The 15,066-nt window shown below is 50.7% G+C and overlaps 6 protein-coding genes across 6 annotated transcripts; 2 read left to right on the forward strand and 4 right to left on the reverse strand.

Annotated features, from left to right (window-relative positions):
• Positions 1 to 2: 2 nt before the first annotated feature.
• BU25DRAFT_389201 (alpha/beta-hydrolase) lies at positions 3 to 1,827 on the reverse strand (the record flags this gene model as incomplete). Its single annotated transcript, XM_033704502.1, has 4 exons — positions 3 to 1,001; positions 1,055 to 1,332; positions 1,385 to 1,508; positions 1,561 to 1,827. 4 exons carry the CDS (start codon positions 1,825 to 1,827, stop codon positions 3 to 5), a joined length of 1,668 nt encoding a protein of 555 aa, XP_033563398.1.
• Positions 1,828 to 2,246: 419 nt separating this feature from the next.
• Positions 2,247 to 3,973, reverse strand: BU25DRAFT_409117 (putative AP-1 adaptor complex subunit MU). The gene is made up of 4 exons (XM_033705982.1): positions 3,826 to 3,973; positions 2,923 to 3,771; positions 2,503 to 2,874; positions 2,247 to 2,453 (listed from the first exon to the last, which is right to left on the reverse strand). Exons 1-4 carry the CDS (start codon positions 3,862 to 3,864, stop codon positions 2,373 to 2,375), a joined length of 1,341 nt encoding a protein of 446 aa, XP_033563399.1. The 5' UTR covers positions 3,865 to 3,973; the 3' UTR covers positions 2,247 to 2,372.
• Positions 3,974 to 4,491: 518 nt separating this feature from the next.
• Positions 4,492 to 7,165, forward strand: BU25DRAFT_438776 (uncharacterized protein; the record flags this gene model as incomplete). The annotated part of the gene is made up of 11 exons (XM_033709078.1): positions 4,492 to 4,819; positions 5,152 to 5,221; positions 5,271 to 5,301; positions 5,352 to 5,502; positions 5,659 to 5,734; positions 5,777 to 6,005; positions 6,053 to 6,275; positions 6,463 to 6,592; positions 6,638 to 6,708; positions 6,812 to 6,992; positions 7,037 to 7,165. Exons 1-11 carry the CDS (start codon positions 4,698 to 4,700, stop codon positions 7,163 to 7,165), a joined length of 1,413 nt encoding a protein of 470 aa, XP_033563400.1. The 5' UTR covers positions 4,492 to 4,697.
• A 2,446-nt stretch (positions 7,166 to 9,611) lies between these two features.
• BU25DRAFT_389207 (NAD(P)-binding protein) lies at positions 9,612 to 10,878 on the reverse strand. The gene is made up of 2 exons (XM_033704503.1): positions 10,189 to 10,878; positions 9,612 to 10,135 (listed from the first exon to the last, which is right to left on the reverse strand). The coding sequence occupies exons 1-2, from the start codon at positions 10,630 to 10,632 to the stop codon at positions 9,668 to 9,670; spliced, it is 912 nt and encodes a 303-aa protein (XP_033563401.1). The 5' UTR covers positions 10,633 to 10,878; the 3' UTR covers positions 9,612 to 9,667.
• A 43-nt stretch (positions 10,879 to 10,921) lies between these two features.
• Positions 10,922 to 12,983, reverse strand: BU25DRAFT_364230 (uncharacterized protein). The gene is made up of 3 exons (XM_033703782.1): positions 12,292 to 12,983; positions 11,803 to 12,244; positions 10,922 to 11,733 (listed from the first exon to the last, which is right to left on the reverse strand). The coding sequence occupies exons 1-3, from the start codon at positions 12,575 to 12,577 to the stop codon at positions 10,971 to 10,973; spliced, it is 1,491 nt and encodes a 496-aa protein (XP_033563402.1). The 5' UTR covers positions 12,578 to 12,983; the 3' UTR covers positions 10,922 to 10,970.
• Positions 12,984 to 13,842: 859 nt separating this feature from the next.
• On the forward strand, positions 13,843 to 15,035 carry BU25DRAFT_18260 (uncharacterized protein). The gene has a single exon (XM_033700932.1). The coding sequence runs from the start codon at positions 13,985 to 13,987 to the stop codon at positions 14,774 to 14,776; it is 792 nt and encodes a 263-aa protein (XP_033563403.1). The 5' UTR covers positions 13,843 to 13,984; the 3' UTR covers positions 14,777 to 15,035.
• Positions 15,036 to 15,066: the final 31 nt, after the last annotated feature.

Raw genomic sequence — 15,066 nt, forward strand, 5'->3', positions numbered from 1 at the left:
CACTACCTCCCATACACCGCCTTCGCATTCTGATTAATAAAGTCAATCCCCTCCTTCCTCCAAGTGTCAGCCTCCACCCCGCTCGTCTTATTAACCTCAAAGACGAAATCCTTCGGCTCATCCAGACTGTATTTCGGCCACTGCACCACACTTGCGTTCCGCCCCTTCCAAGAGTTCGGATCGCCATCACTCACAAAGCTAACCCAGGTCTTGCTAATAAAGTCGGCAAGATCAACATAGCGCTGCGGCTTCCCTTCAAACGGCTTGACATCCGGTCTAAACCCCACACCTTGAATATTGTTGAACACGAAGCCGATCTCCTTGAAGTGACTGACTGCCAACTCGGTTGCGAACCCGGCTTGGTCGGCGTTGAAGCGGTATGCGTACGCTGTAGCGTTGTGCTGTGCCCAACTCACCGCCGTCTGTCGGCGTGGCGCGACGAACAGCTGGTCTCCGATGTACGTAGCCACGCGGCGGAACTGTTGGCCGAAGCGTGCTGCGGGTCGTTGGTCGCCGAGGGCTGCGATGACGTTGGTGGAGAGGTCGTCAGGGTACGCCTGGAGCAGGAAGTTTTGCAGTGCCAGAGGTAGCCCGTTGGCTGCCAGAGCCGCTTGGAACTGAGCAGTCGTGTTGATACCGTAGGGAGCGAACGAGGCGCCTTCATCGCTGTTCGTGCCGACGATGATAGGCACTTTGACGAATTCGCCGCGCGAGAGCTGCGCGGAGCCGTAGTCTTGGATGAAGTCACCGTCTGTGACGGGCGTGAAGCCCCCGGTGGAGGAGAGCGTGCCGTTCATGGTCGCGTTGAGGGCTGCGAAGGGGGTGTCGCGGAGGCATTGGATTTTGTTTGGGGAGGAAGAGCAGCCGACTTGTGACACAACGGTGTTGAAGGCGGCCTGTGAGGCGTTGGAGCCGCGTTGGGCGCTGTAGAAGATGGGGTTGCCGGATTGTAAGATGGCGGAGCGGAAGAGGTGGTCGTCGCGGCCGCGGTAGGCTGTGAGCTGTTGAAAGTCAGTATGAACATCGTTGAAGTATAGAAACGTGTAGATCATACTTGAAATCCGATCGAAGCAGCACCGGCTGATTCACCGAAGATGGTGACCTTCCTCGGATCACCTCCGAAAGCTTTGATGTTTTCTTGCACCCAATGCAGTGCAAGTCTTTGATCCTTCAGACCGATGTTCAGCAGACCTTCGTTAGCAAGTTCATTTGAGCTAGTGAAACCCCAAAGACTGAGACGGTAGTTGATCGAAACGCCGATGATCGGCTTACCGATCTTGACAGACTGTTCGACAATGAAAGAGAGATTGTAACGTTGATCTGCGCTTCCGCCTGGAATCTATGGTCAGCCTTGAATCCCTTGGAGATTTCATCGGTGCTTTACCATTCGTAAACGTTCCGCCGTGAATCCAGAAGGCAACCGGAAGCTTTTTGTTCTCGTACCCCGATGGCCGGACAACGTTGAGGTACAAGCAGTCTTCCGAGGCTTTGTAAAAGGTTTGGTCGAGCTGAGGAGTCATCAGAATACAAATGTTTACAACAAATGGTAATATTACTGACTCCGTAGCCAACACAGTGTGTCGCATATTGCTTTGCGTCCCGGTTGCCCTTCCATGTTGTGTTTAGCGACTGAGCTTGTTTGAAGCGAAGGTCACCAAGCGGCGGTTGAGCGAAAGGGACACCAAGGAAGAAGTCCTGATTGTATGAAGCCGAGTGCACTCCTGCGATAGTACCGTTCTTGACGCGGGCAGTTGGTGATGCCTTTTTGGATGGGGCCGCGAAAGCGGTTGCCGAGAGTGCCAGCAAGGCTGTCAGTGAGGACCACATGGCTGAAGCTGCTCTTGCGGTCGGGTTGCGATTTGCTTTAACACGGTTCAAGTTGGTATGCTACACCACTTGTAGTTATATTCGTGTTGATACTCCTCATTTCGGCAGTCAGCAACCGCGAATGACGCAATCGGCTCAAGGCTCGTTAAGGTAAGTCAAGCTTTCTACGACCAGGGGGAGATACCGCTTACAGCACTATATGCGCCCACCAAGCTGTATGTAGCCTCGTGCGTTCGCGGAAGCGAATGTCGTGACAGCAAGACGGACTTTGAGTCGCAACTTTCTACAAGCCGCGGACGTGGAATGGCGGAGTTTGTTGTGTGCGCCTACTACCAGAGAGGCAATCAGCACGAGGAAGAATCACATATCGGCCAAGAGACCGGTCGGTCAAAGTCTCCAACCTCCATGCTCACCACCGGTCATATGTGATTCAAAAACGAGTAACAATGAATCTGTTTAGCATCAGCCAAATATAGAATGACAGCTATGTTCGTGCGGCTTCATCGTTTGATTCGGCATGTCTATCATCAATCGTCTCCCTTCGTCTAAGCCACGTCCGGTAATCGTACAGCAATATCGCCGGATTGAGTGATGTATCGTACCCAAGGCAACGATGGATATTGCAGCTGCGTCATTGTCAGCAGCACTCAAGTGAAGCGGTACGCTGGGACCTACCTTGGGTTCGATGATCTTCAGGTACCGGACCTGGATACCACTTGTCGTGAAATAGGGGATCTCAAACTTGACGTTGATCGGCCTCTTTGCCTTTCCACCTCCAACACCACCCATGCTGCCGCCAAAACCACCCATCATACCGCCACCCTTCTCATCGTCACCACGCACAGAAGGCAGACCAAGTTCTGCGCGCATCAAGAATTCCTTACTTCCTCCGAATTGCTTGATCTTCCATACTATCGAGGATGTCTCCGGCGCGTAGTGTACGGTACCGATGTTTGTGCGGAATCGAGGTGTGTCGGCGTCTTCGGGTACAGGGATCGAGATTTGGACGTTGTTCGCTGTGCTTCGCCTCTTGAACTGTGCTTTGGCCTATGTTGCATTAGCTGTGCAACTTGATTGAGAGAAGAGGATGTTTACCTTCAGCATGTACTCTATCCTGCTACCAGAATGGCTCTCGACTATGCACTCAACCCAGATCAACGGCTTGACTTGTGTATTGAGACGGTAGCTCATCAGCTCGAACTCGCCATCTGGTGGGATGAAACTGATTGTCCGGTCATTCTCGAATCTTGACAAACGCACACACTGATGGAACTTGACGTCTTCCATCTCGACCGCCTTTCCTCTTGTTGCTCTTCCTGTTGTTTCGAACATGGCCTTATCGTTCAGACCCAACCGCAGCTCAGGCATACCGGACAGGTAGCACTTCATCTTAATGGCACCCAAAATCTCGGATCGCAGTACGTTTCCGTTCGCGGATACAAGAAGATTGAGCGATTCGACGACATCGAGGAAGACTTCGTTCTTGCGGTAGCGAATGCCTTCACTTCGCCAACTAACGGCATTTGTGACTGCGATAGGTGGCCGTGCTTGTACCTCGAGCTTGTGTGACTCTTGTGTGATGTACTCCTGCAAGATCTTTGTCTCGGTCGTTTGTGGATATCCAAAGTCCATCATCTCGTCCAGCAGCTCGTAGATGACAACGAAGTTGTCTCTTATACTCTCCTCCTCAAGTTCCTTAAAGTACTCTGTGAAGACCTCGACGATCTTGTGGAGGAAGAGAAGAATTTCGGCGGCATTGGTGTTACGCTTGGTCAGGGCGAGGAGATACAAGTTGTTATGGCGGATGTAGAGGTAGTTGATGCCTTCGTTGGAGAAGCATGGCGGTACGGCGGAGCTCTCTTCTTCAGCCTCGCTAAGCAGAACAGGAAACTTCTCGACCGCTGACATAGGGATGTCACCACGGTAGTTGCGCGCCAGCAGGGTCTAAACGTGCCTGTTAGCAGGCAGCTCCTTCACACGGGTGCCCCACGAGCGTACCTTGCCCTTCAAGTCAAGAAAGAACACCGCCGACGCCATGATGGGGGATCTATATCGTCAAATTAAGGGTTGCTAATTCGAATCGTTCATGGGATCATTATGCGCATGCGAGAAGGAGAGGCTGACGTCGTTGGCGGTGTGTTGTTGCTGTTGCACCCTGAATTCATTGAACACTGAACTGGCCACGGGAGCCCGCAATTGCCAAGCCCAGGAGCACGCTAACATCGTTCCTGCCTGACGGCCATATGCGAGGTCTTCACAACACCATCACTATATCTATGCTTGCCAATTTTATATTATTGCTCAGAAAGACAACAGCTTCAATTTCCCAGGCCATAATTATCAAGGCCGCGTCTTGAGAACAGTGACGTCAGGCGAAACGTTGAGCTGCGTTCATCGAACAAACAAATCAATAGCACGGTGAACGCTCGTCAAGCAACGAGCAGCTCGCGAAAGTGCAGCCAACACTTCTCAGCCGGTCGAGAGCTCAACTAAAACTGCGGTCTTGAATGAAGGCAGTCACATAGCTCAGCCCTGCAATACGTCCTACCCTGAAGGAAGTCATGCGATTGGTTGATCGGCAGCCCTCTGCGAAGCTTGCTTGTCCAGCTTGTCCGCCTTGTCCAGCTCTCGCAGAGCTGGTCTCGACCTCGACTGCCAGAGCTTTGTTAGTCTGTGTCTGCGCAAAGTTCTTATGATATTACACTGCGGGAGCTGAATAAACGACTTGACGTCCTATTGCGGCCTAGATCGGAGAGAGTGTTCTTAGCTATTACAATGACGTCGAGGTTTAGAGCTTCCAGCACACGGTGGACTGAAGGGGTCCAAACTCATTTCAGCTCACACGATCCCTACATCGTCGTCACTGCAACATGGCTCCCTTGCGCAGCGACTCATCCCTGTCCAAGAGACGCAGCAAACACACGAGGAGCACGAAACAACGTTCTGGATCTCGCGAGATTCTCTCCGAAAGTGGATTTAACATCAGGTTGAAGTAAACTACGAGGTTGTCTGTTGTAAAATTTCCCCAGATCTTGGGATCGTCGTTGTCGATCCGAGTCTAAAGCGCGGGGAAGCCTACCAGGTGAACGTGCCGCCATATTTACGACCACCGAATGCAGCCAATCGCGCCGAGCACGTCATTCAGTCTTTCGTCATGACGGGAGAGCATCTGAATGCTGGTCGAGCCTCGCATGCATCATTGAAATAGCTGTGACATTCCAGAGAGTCACACAAATGTGTGAACCATCGACCATTTTGACTACCTTCATCCTGACATCTACAGGAAACTGAGAGATTCGACACCATATTTGTAACTGGCTCCAGAAGGCCATTCTGTGGCCTGACAGGCACATGGCTCACTGTCTGGGTCACAGTGGCCTGCGCGACCGACATGGTGAGCTCAATCACATCCACCCGAGGCAATGGGATTAACACGCATATAGGCACTTTTGGGTTATGATCAAGGTGCCTTCGGTATGTTTCAACTACTATCCAGGAGTACAGCATATTTGACGACTTCCCAGGCGGTGCTGTTGTCACTCCGGATTTTCTCGATAAGCTCAATTTGAACAACAACTCATCGCTCATCAGTACGGTCACAGCTATCTACGGCATTGGATGTTTCTTCGGCGCGGTCTCGGTCTGTGCTATTGGCGATCCACTCGGGAGGAAGAAGTGTGTGCTACTGGGTATGACTATCATGAGCATTGGCGCTATCATCTAGATTGCCTCGTTCGGCGTGCCTAAGATGATTGTGGGAAGGTTAATACCCCCGGCTGCTCCAACCTTCGGTCACTGAACAGGCTCGAACCACTCGCTTATCCTCCCTAGTTTTGTCACTGGAAGTGCCTCGTGGCGTGTCCCATTAGCCTTCAAGTTCCTGTTCATCATCATTCTCCTCGCACCTGTCCCATGACTGCCAGAATCGCTGCGATGGCTAATGGCAAAGGGACGCGCTGATGAGGTCGAGAGGATCCTTGCTGATCTCGAAGCTGCCGATGTCGACAATCCGTACATTATCACTCAGTCAAAAGATATCCAATGGGCTGTGCAGTACGAAAAGGACTATGCCGTATGTTGGCGCGATCTGCTTCGTGGCCGCGCTGGAGACCAGGCTGGCACGCATACCATCAGACGAGTGAGCCTCGGCATGGGAACACAGGCTATGCAACAGCTGTGTAGGTTCCACACCCACCATCAATTGAGTTGACTGACAAATTGCCAGCTAGCACTAACGTGACTTCCTACTACTTGGCCACTGTCCTCATCGAGTCAGTGGGCCTGTCCAATAATCTCGCCTGCCTCCTGGCTGCATGCAACTCAGTCTCTTGCCTTCTCTTCTATCTCATCAGCATACCCAACGTCGAGCATTGGGGCCGCCGGAAGATGATGATGTATGCCGCAGCAGGCCAGTTCTTCTGCTACACGATCATCACCATATGCATCCGGTATAACGAAGACACATCTGTTGCGGTATTAGTCGGTCCATACAAGACCCTATTACCCTTGCTTAGACTGTTCTTGACTAGCACATTCCAGAGTCAGTATATAGTCGTCTTCTGCTCGCTAGATAGCAATTCAGCGCAGTATTTCATCGACCGATAGTCCTACGTTATCTTTTACTGTAGTTATCAGTTCTACAGCGGCCCACGCCGCCACAACATCACTCTCACCAACTACAAATCAACCATGGGCAAAAGGGTCAATTGCGTTCTTCTTCCTATACTCTGTCTTCTTCGATGTTGGATGGCAAGGCGTGGCATGGGTAGGTTCCTGCTCACTTGTGTTTGGCCTTACTGACTGTGACAAGCTCTACCCGACAGAGATCAACTCCATGATAATGCGAACAAAGGGCGCTGCCCTGGGAACAGCAACTAATTGGTAAGTCAGAACGCTACAGAAATTGATTATTTGCTGACGATGCCTCAAGGTTCTTCAGTTTCATGGTCGTCAAAATCACACCTCCAGGCATCAGGAACCTCAGCTGGCAATTCTACATCTGGTGCGTGTTCAACTTCGCATTCATTCGAATAGGTGAGTATTTTCCTCCTCGCTTACCTCCCGTCCCTTCTAACGATCTCGCGGTTTACTTCTTTTACCCTGAGACCACCGGCTGCACGCTCGAAGATCTGGATCGCTACTTTCGTGGCGATGCGCCTCTGTTTGTATTTAAGGACAAGGAAGCTATTACTTCGACACGACCGGAAAGTGGATCAAGAGCGAGAAGCCAGAGATTAGGAGGCACAGTAGTGTGGTCACAGGCGACGTGGCCGCTGCGAATGATGCAAATCAGAAGAAGTCGAGAACGGAGGGAGCGGAGTACCATGACGACGTATGAAGCCAGTGACTAAGAGGATGCACTAAGGTGAAGGATGGCTACTGCTCAACAGATCTGCAGTCCGATTCCCCCTCGGATTACCAAGAGTGAGGTCGAAGTCTAATTCTGTGCCTATCAAAGTCTCAAGATCGCCAATCTGTAGGAGAGCAACGACTGAATTGTTGACAAGCGGAAGAAGCGAGATGATTTGATTGAAGAGGCAAGATATACCGATAGTGATTATATGTATACCAAAGGATATCCAGCCGAGAGAGCAGTTGATTAGGGGGTCGTGGCTCGGTCAGAACGCAGTTGACGATAACCATGCGTGGAGCATATACAGTTAGGGGTCTGCCGGACGGGACTGTTATTAATAGTTTGACTTCTTCATCAAGTTTCGTTCGTGCATCTCAAATGGCATCGTCTATTGCATTGCGATTCTGACCCACGATGACCTTGTGCCCAACGACAGACAATGCCATTGCTAGTGCGTTGGCAACACCCCACCAGTCTCGGGTAAGAGCCGTCGAGATAATCATGAGGAGTAAACCACAGGTTCCAAGCAGAGCTGCACTGAGTCAGTGTTGCTCGGATATCGGACGTCGTGTATGTGATTGGAAAAGACAGGAGCCATCTTGTGAGCTAGTGTTCGCCAGCGGACCGTTGCAGTGTTTGCCAGCGGTCCGCTGCACTGATTGTCCAGCTCATTAGGTTAGTTCAGTTTGCTTCCCCAACCCTTCACTGCTATCCCCTTCTACTATATAGTCTCGATCGATTCTAGCCAATAGCTCCCAAGATCAACCAACACAATCCACTCACTTCAACAGCCTGTTTCGTGGAAGGCCGGTATCTGTCTTCGAAGAGCCTGATTCAAGTAGGCAACGACTACTTAGCTGCGAAGTCACACCAGTCTGGTCGACCTGAGGTGCATGCTGCTATGAAGCATGCCACCCACACTCATCTACACCTTTTCAGCCATCGCCAGTTGTCAGAGGCCAGGCATTGAATTTTCTTGTACAGCTATTGTGCTACTTTTTTGGTGTTGTTGCATCGTGAGGCAGTTGCGCAATTGGCTCATCCACCACCATCATGGAAGCAGTTCTTCCTGTGATATTTCAACACCTTTATCACTACATCAGGGATCCCATCAATCTATTTGTTGATAGCTTCTTGTGGTAGTGCTTCCCATTCAGCCTCAGTCATTCCGTTAGTGCTGGCCCTGATCAGCTTGCGAGGATCTTGATAAAGCAGGACACTCTACCGCTTATAACATGTAGTGCGAACAAGAAGTGGAGCAACCCTCAGAGCGTGAAATTGATTGATCTGGAGCCACGGCAACCTTTTCAGCCATTTGTGGCTATCTCTCATGTGTGGGCAGATGGTCGTGGAAAACCAAACGCGAACGCATTGGCACATTATCAGATGGTCCACTTGAGTCAGGTGGTCCCTAAACTTACTGGAAGGGGCAATATACCACTCTGGTTAGATACCATCTGTGTTCCTCCAGACTCACCGCTAAAGGCCATTTCTCGTATCCGCAACAAGCACCCCCGCTAGTGCAATGGGATTTCCTGCGGGGATTTCTACAATTTGAGCCCTGACCCATCAAACAGTATCAAATTACTTGCGAATGCGCTGGCACTTCGTGCAACGAGCCAAACGCCTGACGAAGCTATTTGTCTCTCCATGCTCTAGAATTCGATGTGCAGGAGATTCTCAACGTACCAGATCCCGTCCCAAATGTGAAGGACAAGAAAGCAGAGGCACGGATGCAGAAACTCTGCAGCACGTTCAACCAGGTCCCTCGCGCACTTTTCGAGTTGTATGGGCCATACCTTGCCAAAAGAGCTACAGGTGGGCCCCGAAATTTTGGCTAATGACAGAAGACACGCCACTTCACGCACGTCGGTCATGGCTTTCGGCACATATGGAGCCTGCTGTGCGAATGCAGGATGGACTCGACATCGCTTTGACTGGCATGCATCTCTGCAGAAACATTCTATTGGGCCTCGAATTCCGTGTTCCAGACCAAAATTGAGTGTTCTGTCGAACTTACCATGTCTAAGGGCAAGGCTAATACTTATACTCACAATCACAGTGGCATAAAGCAGACCGAAAGGTGCATCGATCCTCAAGAGGTCTCCCAAACCGACATTGTCGCATTCCTGTGCGAGCCCGTCAACGAGTATCTGCCAAAGGATTCAGCAGCGTCACATATCGCCGATACTGGCATTCTCGTGGCTGTGTGGGGGAAGCCGACTGATTCTAGAGTGGAAGTCCGCAAGCTTGGATTTGCGGTCCGGAAAATACTGAAGGAGACGCAATACACCGATCCACAGAAACTGAGGGATCACATTAAGGCTTCTAAAGATCTTCAACGAGCCTATGAGAATGGAGCGCTGTTCTGTGCCAAAGGAACGATTGTGGCGAAGAAGGATTGGCGGTTGATACGAGGACAACGAAGTCTCTCAAATGTCTACATATTCGGGCCCAGTGGCGTACTAGTTAAATTACAATTATCCTTTATTCGAACTGTTCAGCCCCCAACTTCGCGTTCAGATCCATCTTCAACAGCTCCTTCTGCAAGATTTCCTCCTTCCTTCCCACCAGATCCTCAACGTCCCAGTTAGAAGCCACAAATCTGCCACTCAAGAAGCTCCGATCAGGACCTTCCCAACCAGCGAGCCAAACTCCAATACCACCAACAAGCTCCGGCTTGTCAAGGGCAAACTTTCTGAACATGTCTTTCACCATATCGGTCATTACAACACCTGGATGCAACGCTGTTGCAACCACATTAGGGTTTTCGATTGCGACGTACGCCATGAGCTCAAGGACTGCAAGCTTCGACAGGCCGTAGGCGCTGAGACCAGGGAAGACTTGGTAAGCGGCGCCGGTTGTCAAGGTGATGATCTTGGCTGGAGTTTCTGGCGATGGGAGCAGCTTCAGGAATTGTTGGGTTGCGAGGAAAGTACCGCGGATATTGATGCTCTACATGTGAGTTAGTAGGCGATTGATAGGAGGTAGACAAGACATGGACATACCATCTCATCCCACCAGGTTTGCTGGTCAACATCCTTGACAGGCTGCTCCTCCTTGAAGACGGCTGCGTTGTTCACGAGTACATCGGCGTGTCCGTACTTCTGCTTCACCTTCTCGAAAAGCGTAGTAACTGATGCCGGGTCGCCAATGTCGGTAGGCACAACGAGGGTCTCGACGTTAGGGTGAGATTTGGCGATGTCGTCGGCCACCTCTTGGAGCTTATCGGCACTGCGAGCTACAAGGACGATGGCTTTTGGGCCGGCAGCTGCGAATGAGGGGACGAAACCTCGGGCACCGATACCTTGGCTGGCTCCAGTGATGATCACGACCTTGCCCTTCTGTGAGAGAGCTGCTTGGGTGGGGTCGATTGCAGCGTAAACATCTCGGTGAGTTCGTGCAGTGAACTGCATGGACTTGACGAAGTGGTCGGTTGGAAGGTTCTCCATTGTTGTAGATGGCGCTTTTGATTAGAGGGTCGCTGGAGTATCGAAGGATGTGTAAGTGCAGTGTTGGAGGGGAATAGGGGCGGCGCTTATTGTAGTATTTTAAGTCTCATGCAGCTTACGCCTCGGAGGAAGACATGACCGAGCAATTGGTAAGCGATACTGTACTTTGAAATGCGTTCCAGCGTCTGTCGGTTTACGTCGATAATGTTCGCTCGAAGCTTCGCTTACATCAAACTTACAGATTATGGTTTAGCATGTAAGTTGATGTTGTGGAGCTGTACAGTAAAATGGATACAAGATATATGCATGAACAAGGATCACGACTTGCCGAAAGCGGCTTACGCGCCTTCTATTGTTTCGCCAAGACTCTCGAAAATAGCAGTTGGTTCTTCCTCCAAAGTTGGCATCACGAGTCTGTGATTTACAATCTGCATTACCTCATCTCGAATCAGCTCGTCGCTGCCAGCAGAAACTTTGTCCACCCACAACACACCCTTGACAGCATTCAGCACTTCGCTCCAGCTACGAAGTTGCATATTCCTCACAACCATCGCCAACATGAAGACGAATTGACTGCGTTCCGCCAAGTCGCTTGTCTCGACTGCGGCAAAGTAGAGTGTCCAAACGAGAAGTGGCTTGAGCTCATTCCATTCCGTCTTGAACTGCAAGAGCACGAGTTGAAGGTTTCGAGAAATCGCCGCAGTCCACACAGGAGACTGCCCCAGGGTCCGCCAGCAAGGAGCCAAGAATAGTAGGGTACCGAGTCGGCACACCTCTTCGAGTACATTCTTGCGGTCGTTGCCGAGCAGTAGTGGTCGAATGGCAAGCAAGCGGTACATGGTTGGCTCAACCCAACTACCACTTGTGACCGCTAACTCCAGCTGCTGCTCGTTGAAAGCACGATCTAGTGATATCAAATGCACAACGTCGTCAAAAATCGTCACCCAATCAAGCTGCATGGGTAGTTGTTGCTTCCATACAAGCGATATGGAGCTGTGCGGTCGAGGAGATCCAGGTGACGATCTAGAGTCGGCTTCCCATTTGCGAGGTAGTGGCACCGAAGGCGGTATGTCTTGTGCGAACGAACCCATGAGATCGCCCCTATTGACAGTTAGCACTTCTCTTATATCAAAACCACGGCATCTTCGCTGCATAAGGTGGGAGACACACCATGATATTGTAATTCGAAGATATTCCTGGTCGATGGTATTGTAACCACCTCTCAGATCAATAATTTCCAACAAAGCATTATGATGCTGCTTCCACTCACCACCACCAAAACTGCCCAATAGAGCCTGAGCCTGTAAGCCCTGGTCACCATCCTCGGAAGCTGTACTTACATGATGGCAGATGAATGATACGATTGTGCCGAGAGCCTTGTTGCTCGTGTGTTTAGTCGAGTCACTCAACAACTCCCTCGCAAAACGAAGCGCCTTTTGGTGGTGAATTAAGGCCTGCGCGTTGTCCTGTGAGGGGAAGTATCCGTACATCTTCTGGAAGATGAAGTTCTGCGAATTTGCTAACGCATGGTGAAAAGCTGCTGGGCTGTCAAGTCCAACTGGAAACCACGATCCTCTCAATTGGCTCGCATGGCGACTTTCGGGATTGAAAACTCATTTATGGTCAGCAGTCAGTCCTCCAGTCTGCATGTATACTCACTATTTGCGAGTAAAACTCGAGCATTGTCGTCAAGTTCGATTGGATAGTGACTGAAAGGATCAATACTTCCACTACCTAAACGATCGATATTAGGCTGTCTTTGTGTGGCATTGCGAAGCTCCAGGACGACCTCGTTTCGTTCACGTTTGGTCCTTGGTTTGCGTCGCGCTTTGCCAACTTCTGTCATTGCCAGTCGCCGTATGCGAAGCTGTGTCTCTTCATCCTTCAGGTCATCCGGGTGCTTGAGGTTCACGAAGCTGAAGGTGGGCTTTGACGATCGATCCATTGTGCGATGATAAGCTGTACTGTGCTTCAAACCTAGTTCAGAAGCTTCAGATATACGCCCTTACTATCTGGGCCTCTCAAGAGTATGCTTAGGCTATCTGCTTTCGATATCGATTATCATCATGGAGATCTCTCAGCACGGGCCGGGCGGGACAAGGCTGACTGCAGCAACGGGCAGCGAATCGAGCCACTGAGGCAATACCATCAACGCTTCATGCGAGCAGCCACGCAGCGCAAGGCAAGCTTACGGAAGAAGCACATTGAGACAAAGGATGCTGCACGGTAAGCAGGCTCTTGACGAAGGTCGTGCGTATGTGGAAGATGTGATCGGCTGCGAATGCGGCTTTGTAATCGCAAATGGCTCCTGCGTCATTACACTCAAGGCGGCGCGAAGCAGGACATGCAGTTTATGATTAAGGTTACCAGTAAAGGAACCTTGGAAGTGCAAAATGCCTTGAGCGCGTCCGAGCCTCAACTTTTGGTCCGAGCCCCTAGTGGCCGGTTAGTTCCGCTGACTAAACCATCCATCTCAATAAAATTTTCGCCGCACCAAACCCATCGCTTCTCCAACGCACCATCAGACAGTTCATCCGCCTATCTCATCAGCCTCTTACGTTTTGTTCGAGCGCTATCGAGTCTACACATTGGGCGGTTGCGATTCAGCGCTGCGGAGAGGGAAGCTATCGAGCACCATTAGAGCTGGCTGCGCATTTTTCACTGTTGCGCAGGCGGTGTCATAGGAGCTGTACATACCTATGCACACGTGATACCTTGGAATGGGATTTATGATCAGGCTTTCGTCACTGCTGCGACGAGTTGAAAGTCGGATCCTGCAAACCCTTCGGAGATTGCTCTTCCATAGAGTTTATCTGGAGGGCCTTGTCGTAGGATGATGCTAATGACGGTATCCCTTCGAGTGGCCTTTATCAACGTTGATCATGGCGACCACTGTATACGCAAGATGTCTACATTCATGCTGCGAGGCCAGGCTGGACCATGCCGTTGTTGCACAATGTCTGCTTATCCAAAATACTATGTACAACTACCAATTCTACCGCTGATTGGTGCACATTGTTGCAAAACAATACCAACACGGTATAAGACGTGCAACGTTTGCATTTAACGCCTACAGAACCAAGTCATCCAACATCCAGCAACAATCAACCCTACAACATGGCCTCTGTAAACAACATCACCGTCACTCCTTCGCCTGAAGTCCAGGCCTGTCTCTTCGAGATTGCAAATCAAGTAGCCCTTAAGTACGTTCAAGACTAGAACTGGTTCACATGGCATTCTTGGACGCTGTCAAAGAAGTTTAATCCAGAGGTCAGGTTGGCTTACGTGGCACCGATCGCAACTTCTGGCACACGACTGGGCGCTTCGATCGTGCTTAGGCGCGTCTACAAGTATGGTCACCGACCTCCAGGCCGAACTTGGTCGTAACACCACTATGGACCTCCGCCAGTATGCAAAAACAGTCCAATTAATGACATGCGCTCAACATGCAACAGCAGAGACTAAGTATCATGCCGTAGTTACTATGTGCTTCGACTACTTCGCCATTGTCATCGGCTACGCTTTGCATCCTGCAGCAATAAAGATTCCACTCGGTGGCCAATTCAACGTGGCTCCCTACATCCCCATCATCGGGCAAGAGGGCCAGAAGCGCTTCAAGTACTTCCTGAAAGATGGTAGGTACAAGCTATCGATGGACAACAAGAACGCCACTTATAAGCCTCTTCACTTCTCAGAAATGAATATCAATAAGGCAACTGACCAGATAGCCATCCCAGCTGCGCTCGAGGAGCAACCAGTCAAGGGCCAAGAGCATGTCTCCATGCCTCCGCGAAAGTACTTCTCTGGTCGCTCGCTGCTCGATCGAGAGCCGCAGCTCATCGCAGCGGAGCCCGTCGATGGTAAGTGGCTTGCAACCACCGTACGCGTACAAGTCAACTTCGCATATCCGATGATAACCATGCAGATCCCCATGACCGACTGGCTCTTGAAGCCTCAATCCAAGGATTGGCACTCGAAGCTCGCGTACGCTCCGGATTGTTTACGGGTCACCAATACAGATGCTACTGTCTTGCTGCAGCTTGAGCTTGATGCACAGAAGCAGGAGCACCCATACCACGAGCTGCCTGGGCTTGTGTATATGCAGGCGCTTGGTGAGAGTTTGGATTGGATTACGCGGTGTTGAACAACATGATGTACTCGGTCTATCGAGTGCGGGCGCCATATTGCTCGAAGCGTGCCGATTCCATCATCGACGGCGAGACGTCCGGGGGTGACACGTCTGAAGGTGAGGCTTAAGTCGATGTTTGTGTTTTGTAACCATGCTGGCCCATGGTATGAAGTACGAAGGAGGGAATTCAAGTTTCTACAATACAATTCAGTAGTATCTTTCAACATTTTCCCATGTGTGATACATTCTATTGTTTCTTGTTATTCATTTTCGCTTCATGAAGATCTTTTCGAGCATGCTGCACA

Source organism: Macroventuria anomochaeta, assembly GCF_010093625.1.
Source record: "Macroventuria anomochaeta strain CBS 525.71 unplaced genomic scaffold BU25scaffold_10, whole genome shotgun sequence".
NCBI lineage: Eukaryota > Fungi > Ascomycota > Dothideomycetes > Pleosporales > Didymellaceae > Macroventuria > Macroventuria anomochaeta.

What these genes read in the sequence shown, in the direction of transcription:
- BU25DRAFT_409117 (XM_033705982.1), bottom strand. Translation starts at nt 3,864, where the DNA reads ATGGCGTCGGCGGTGTTCTTTCTTGACTTGAAGGGCAAG. An exon ending in GGATAGAGTACATGCTGAAG is followed by an intron (nt 2,875 to 2,922) that starts GTAAACATCCTC and finishes AATGCAACATAG; the next exon opens with GCCAAAGCACAGTTCAAGAG. An exon ending in TGAAGATCATCGAACCCAAG is followed by an intron (nt 2,454 to 2,502) that starts GTAGGTCCCAGC and finishes ACAATGACGCAG; the next exon opens with CTGCAATATCCATCGTTGCC.
- BU25DRAFT_389207 (XM_033704503.1), bottom strand. Translation starts at nt 10,632, where the DNA reads ATGGAGAACCTTCCAACCGACCACTTCGTCAAGTCCATGCAGTTCACT. An exon ending in AAACCTGGTGGGATGAGATG is followed by an intron (nt 10,136 to 10,188) that starts GTATGTCCATGT and finishes ACTCACATGTAG; the next exon opens with AGCATCAATATCCGCGGTAC.
- BU25DRAFT_364230 (XM_033703782.1), bottom strand. Translation starts at nt 12,577, where the DNA reads ATGGATCGATCGTCAAAGCCCACCTTCAGCTTCGTGAACCTCAAGCAC. An exon ending in TCGAGTTTTACTCGCAAATA is followed by an intron (nt 12,245 to 12,291) that starts GTGAGTATACAT and finishes ACCATAAATGAG; the next exon opens with TTTTCAATCCCGAAAGTCGC. An exon ending in CTTCGAATTACAATATCATG is followed by an intron (nt 11,734 to 11,802) that starts GTGTGTCTCCCA and finishes AACTGTCAATAG; the next exon opens with GGGCGATCTCATGGGTTCGT.
- BU25DRAFT_18260 (XM_033700932.1), top strand. Translation starts at nt 13,985, where the DNA reads ATGGTCACCGACCTCCAGGCCGAACTTGGTCGTAACACCACTATGGAC.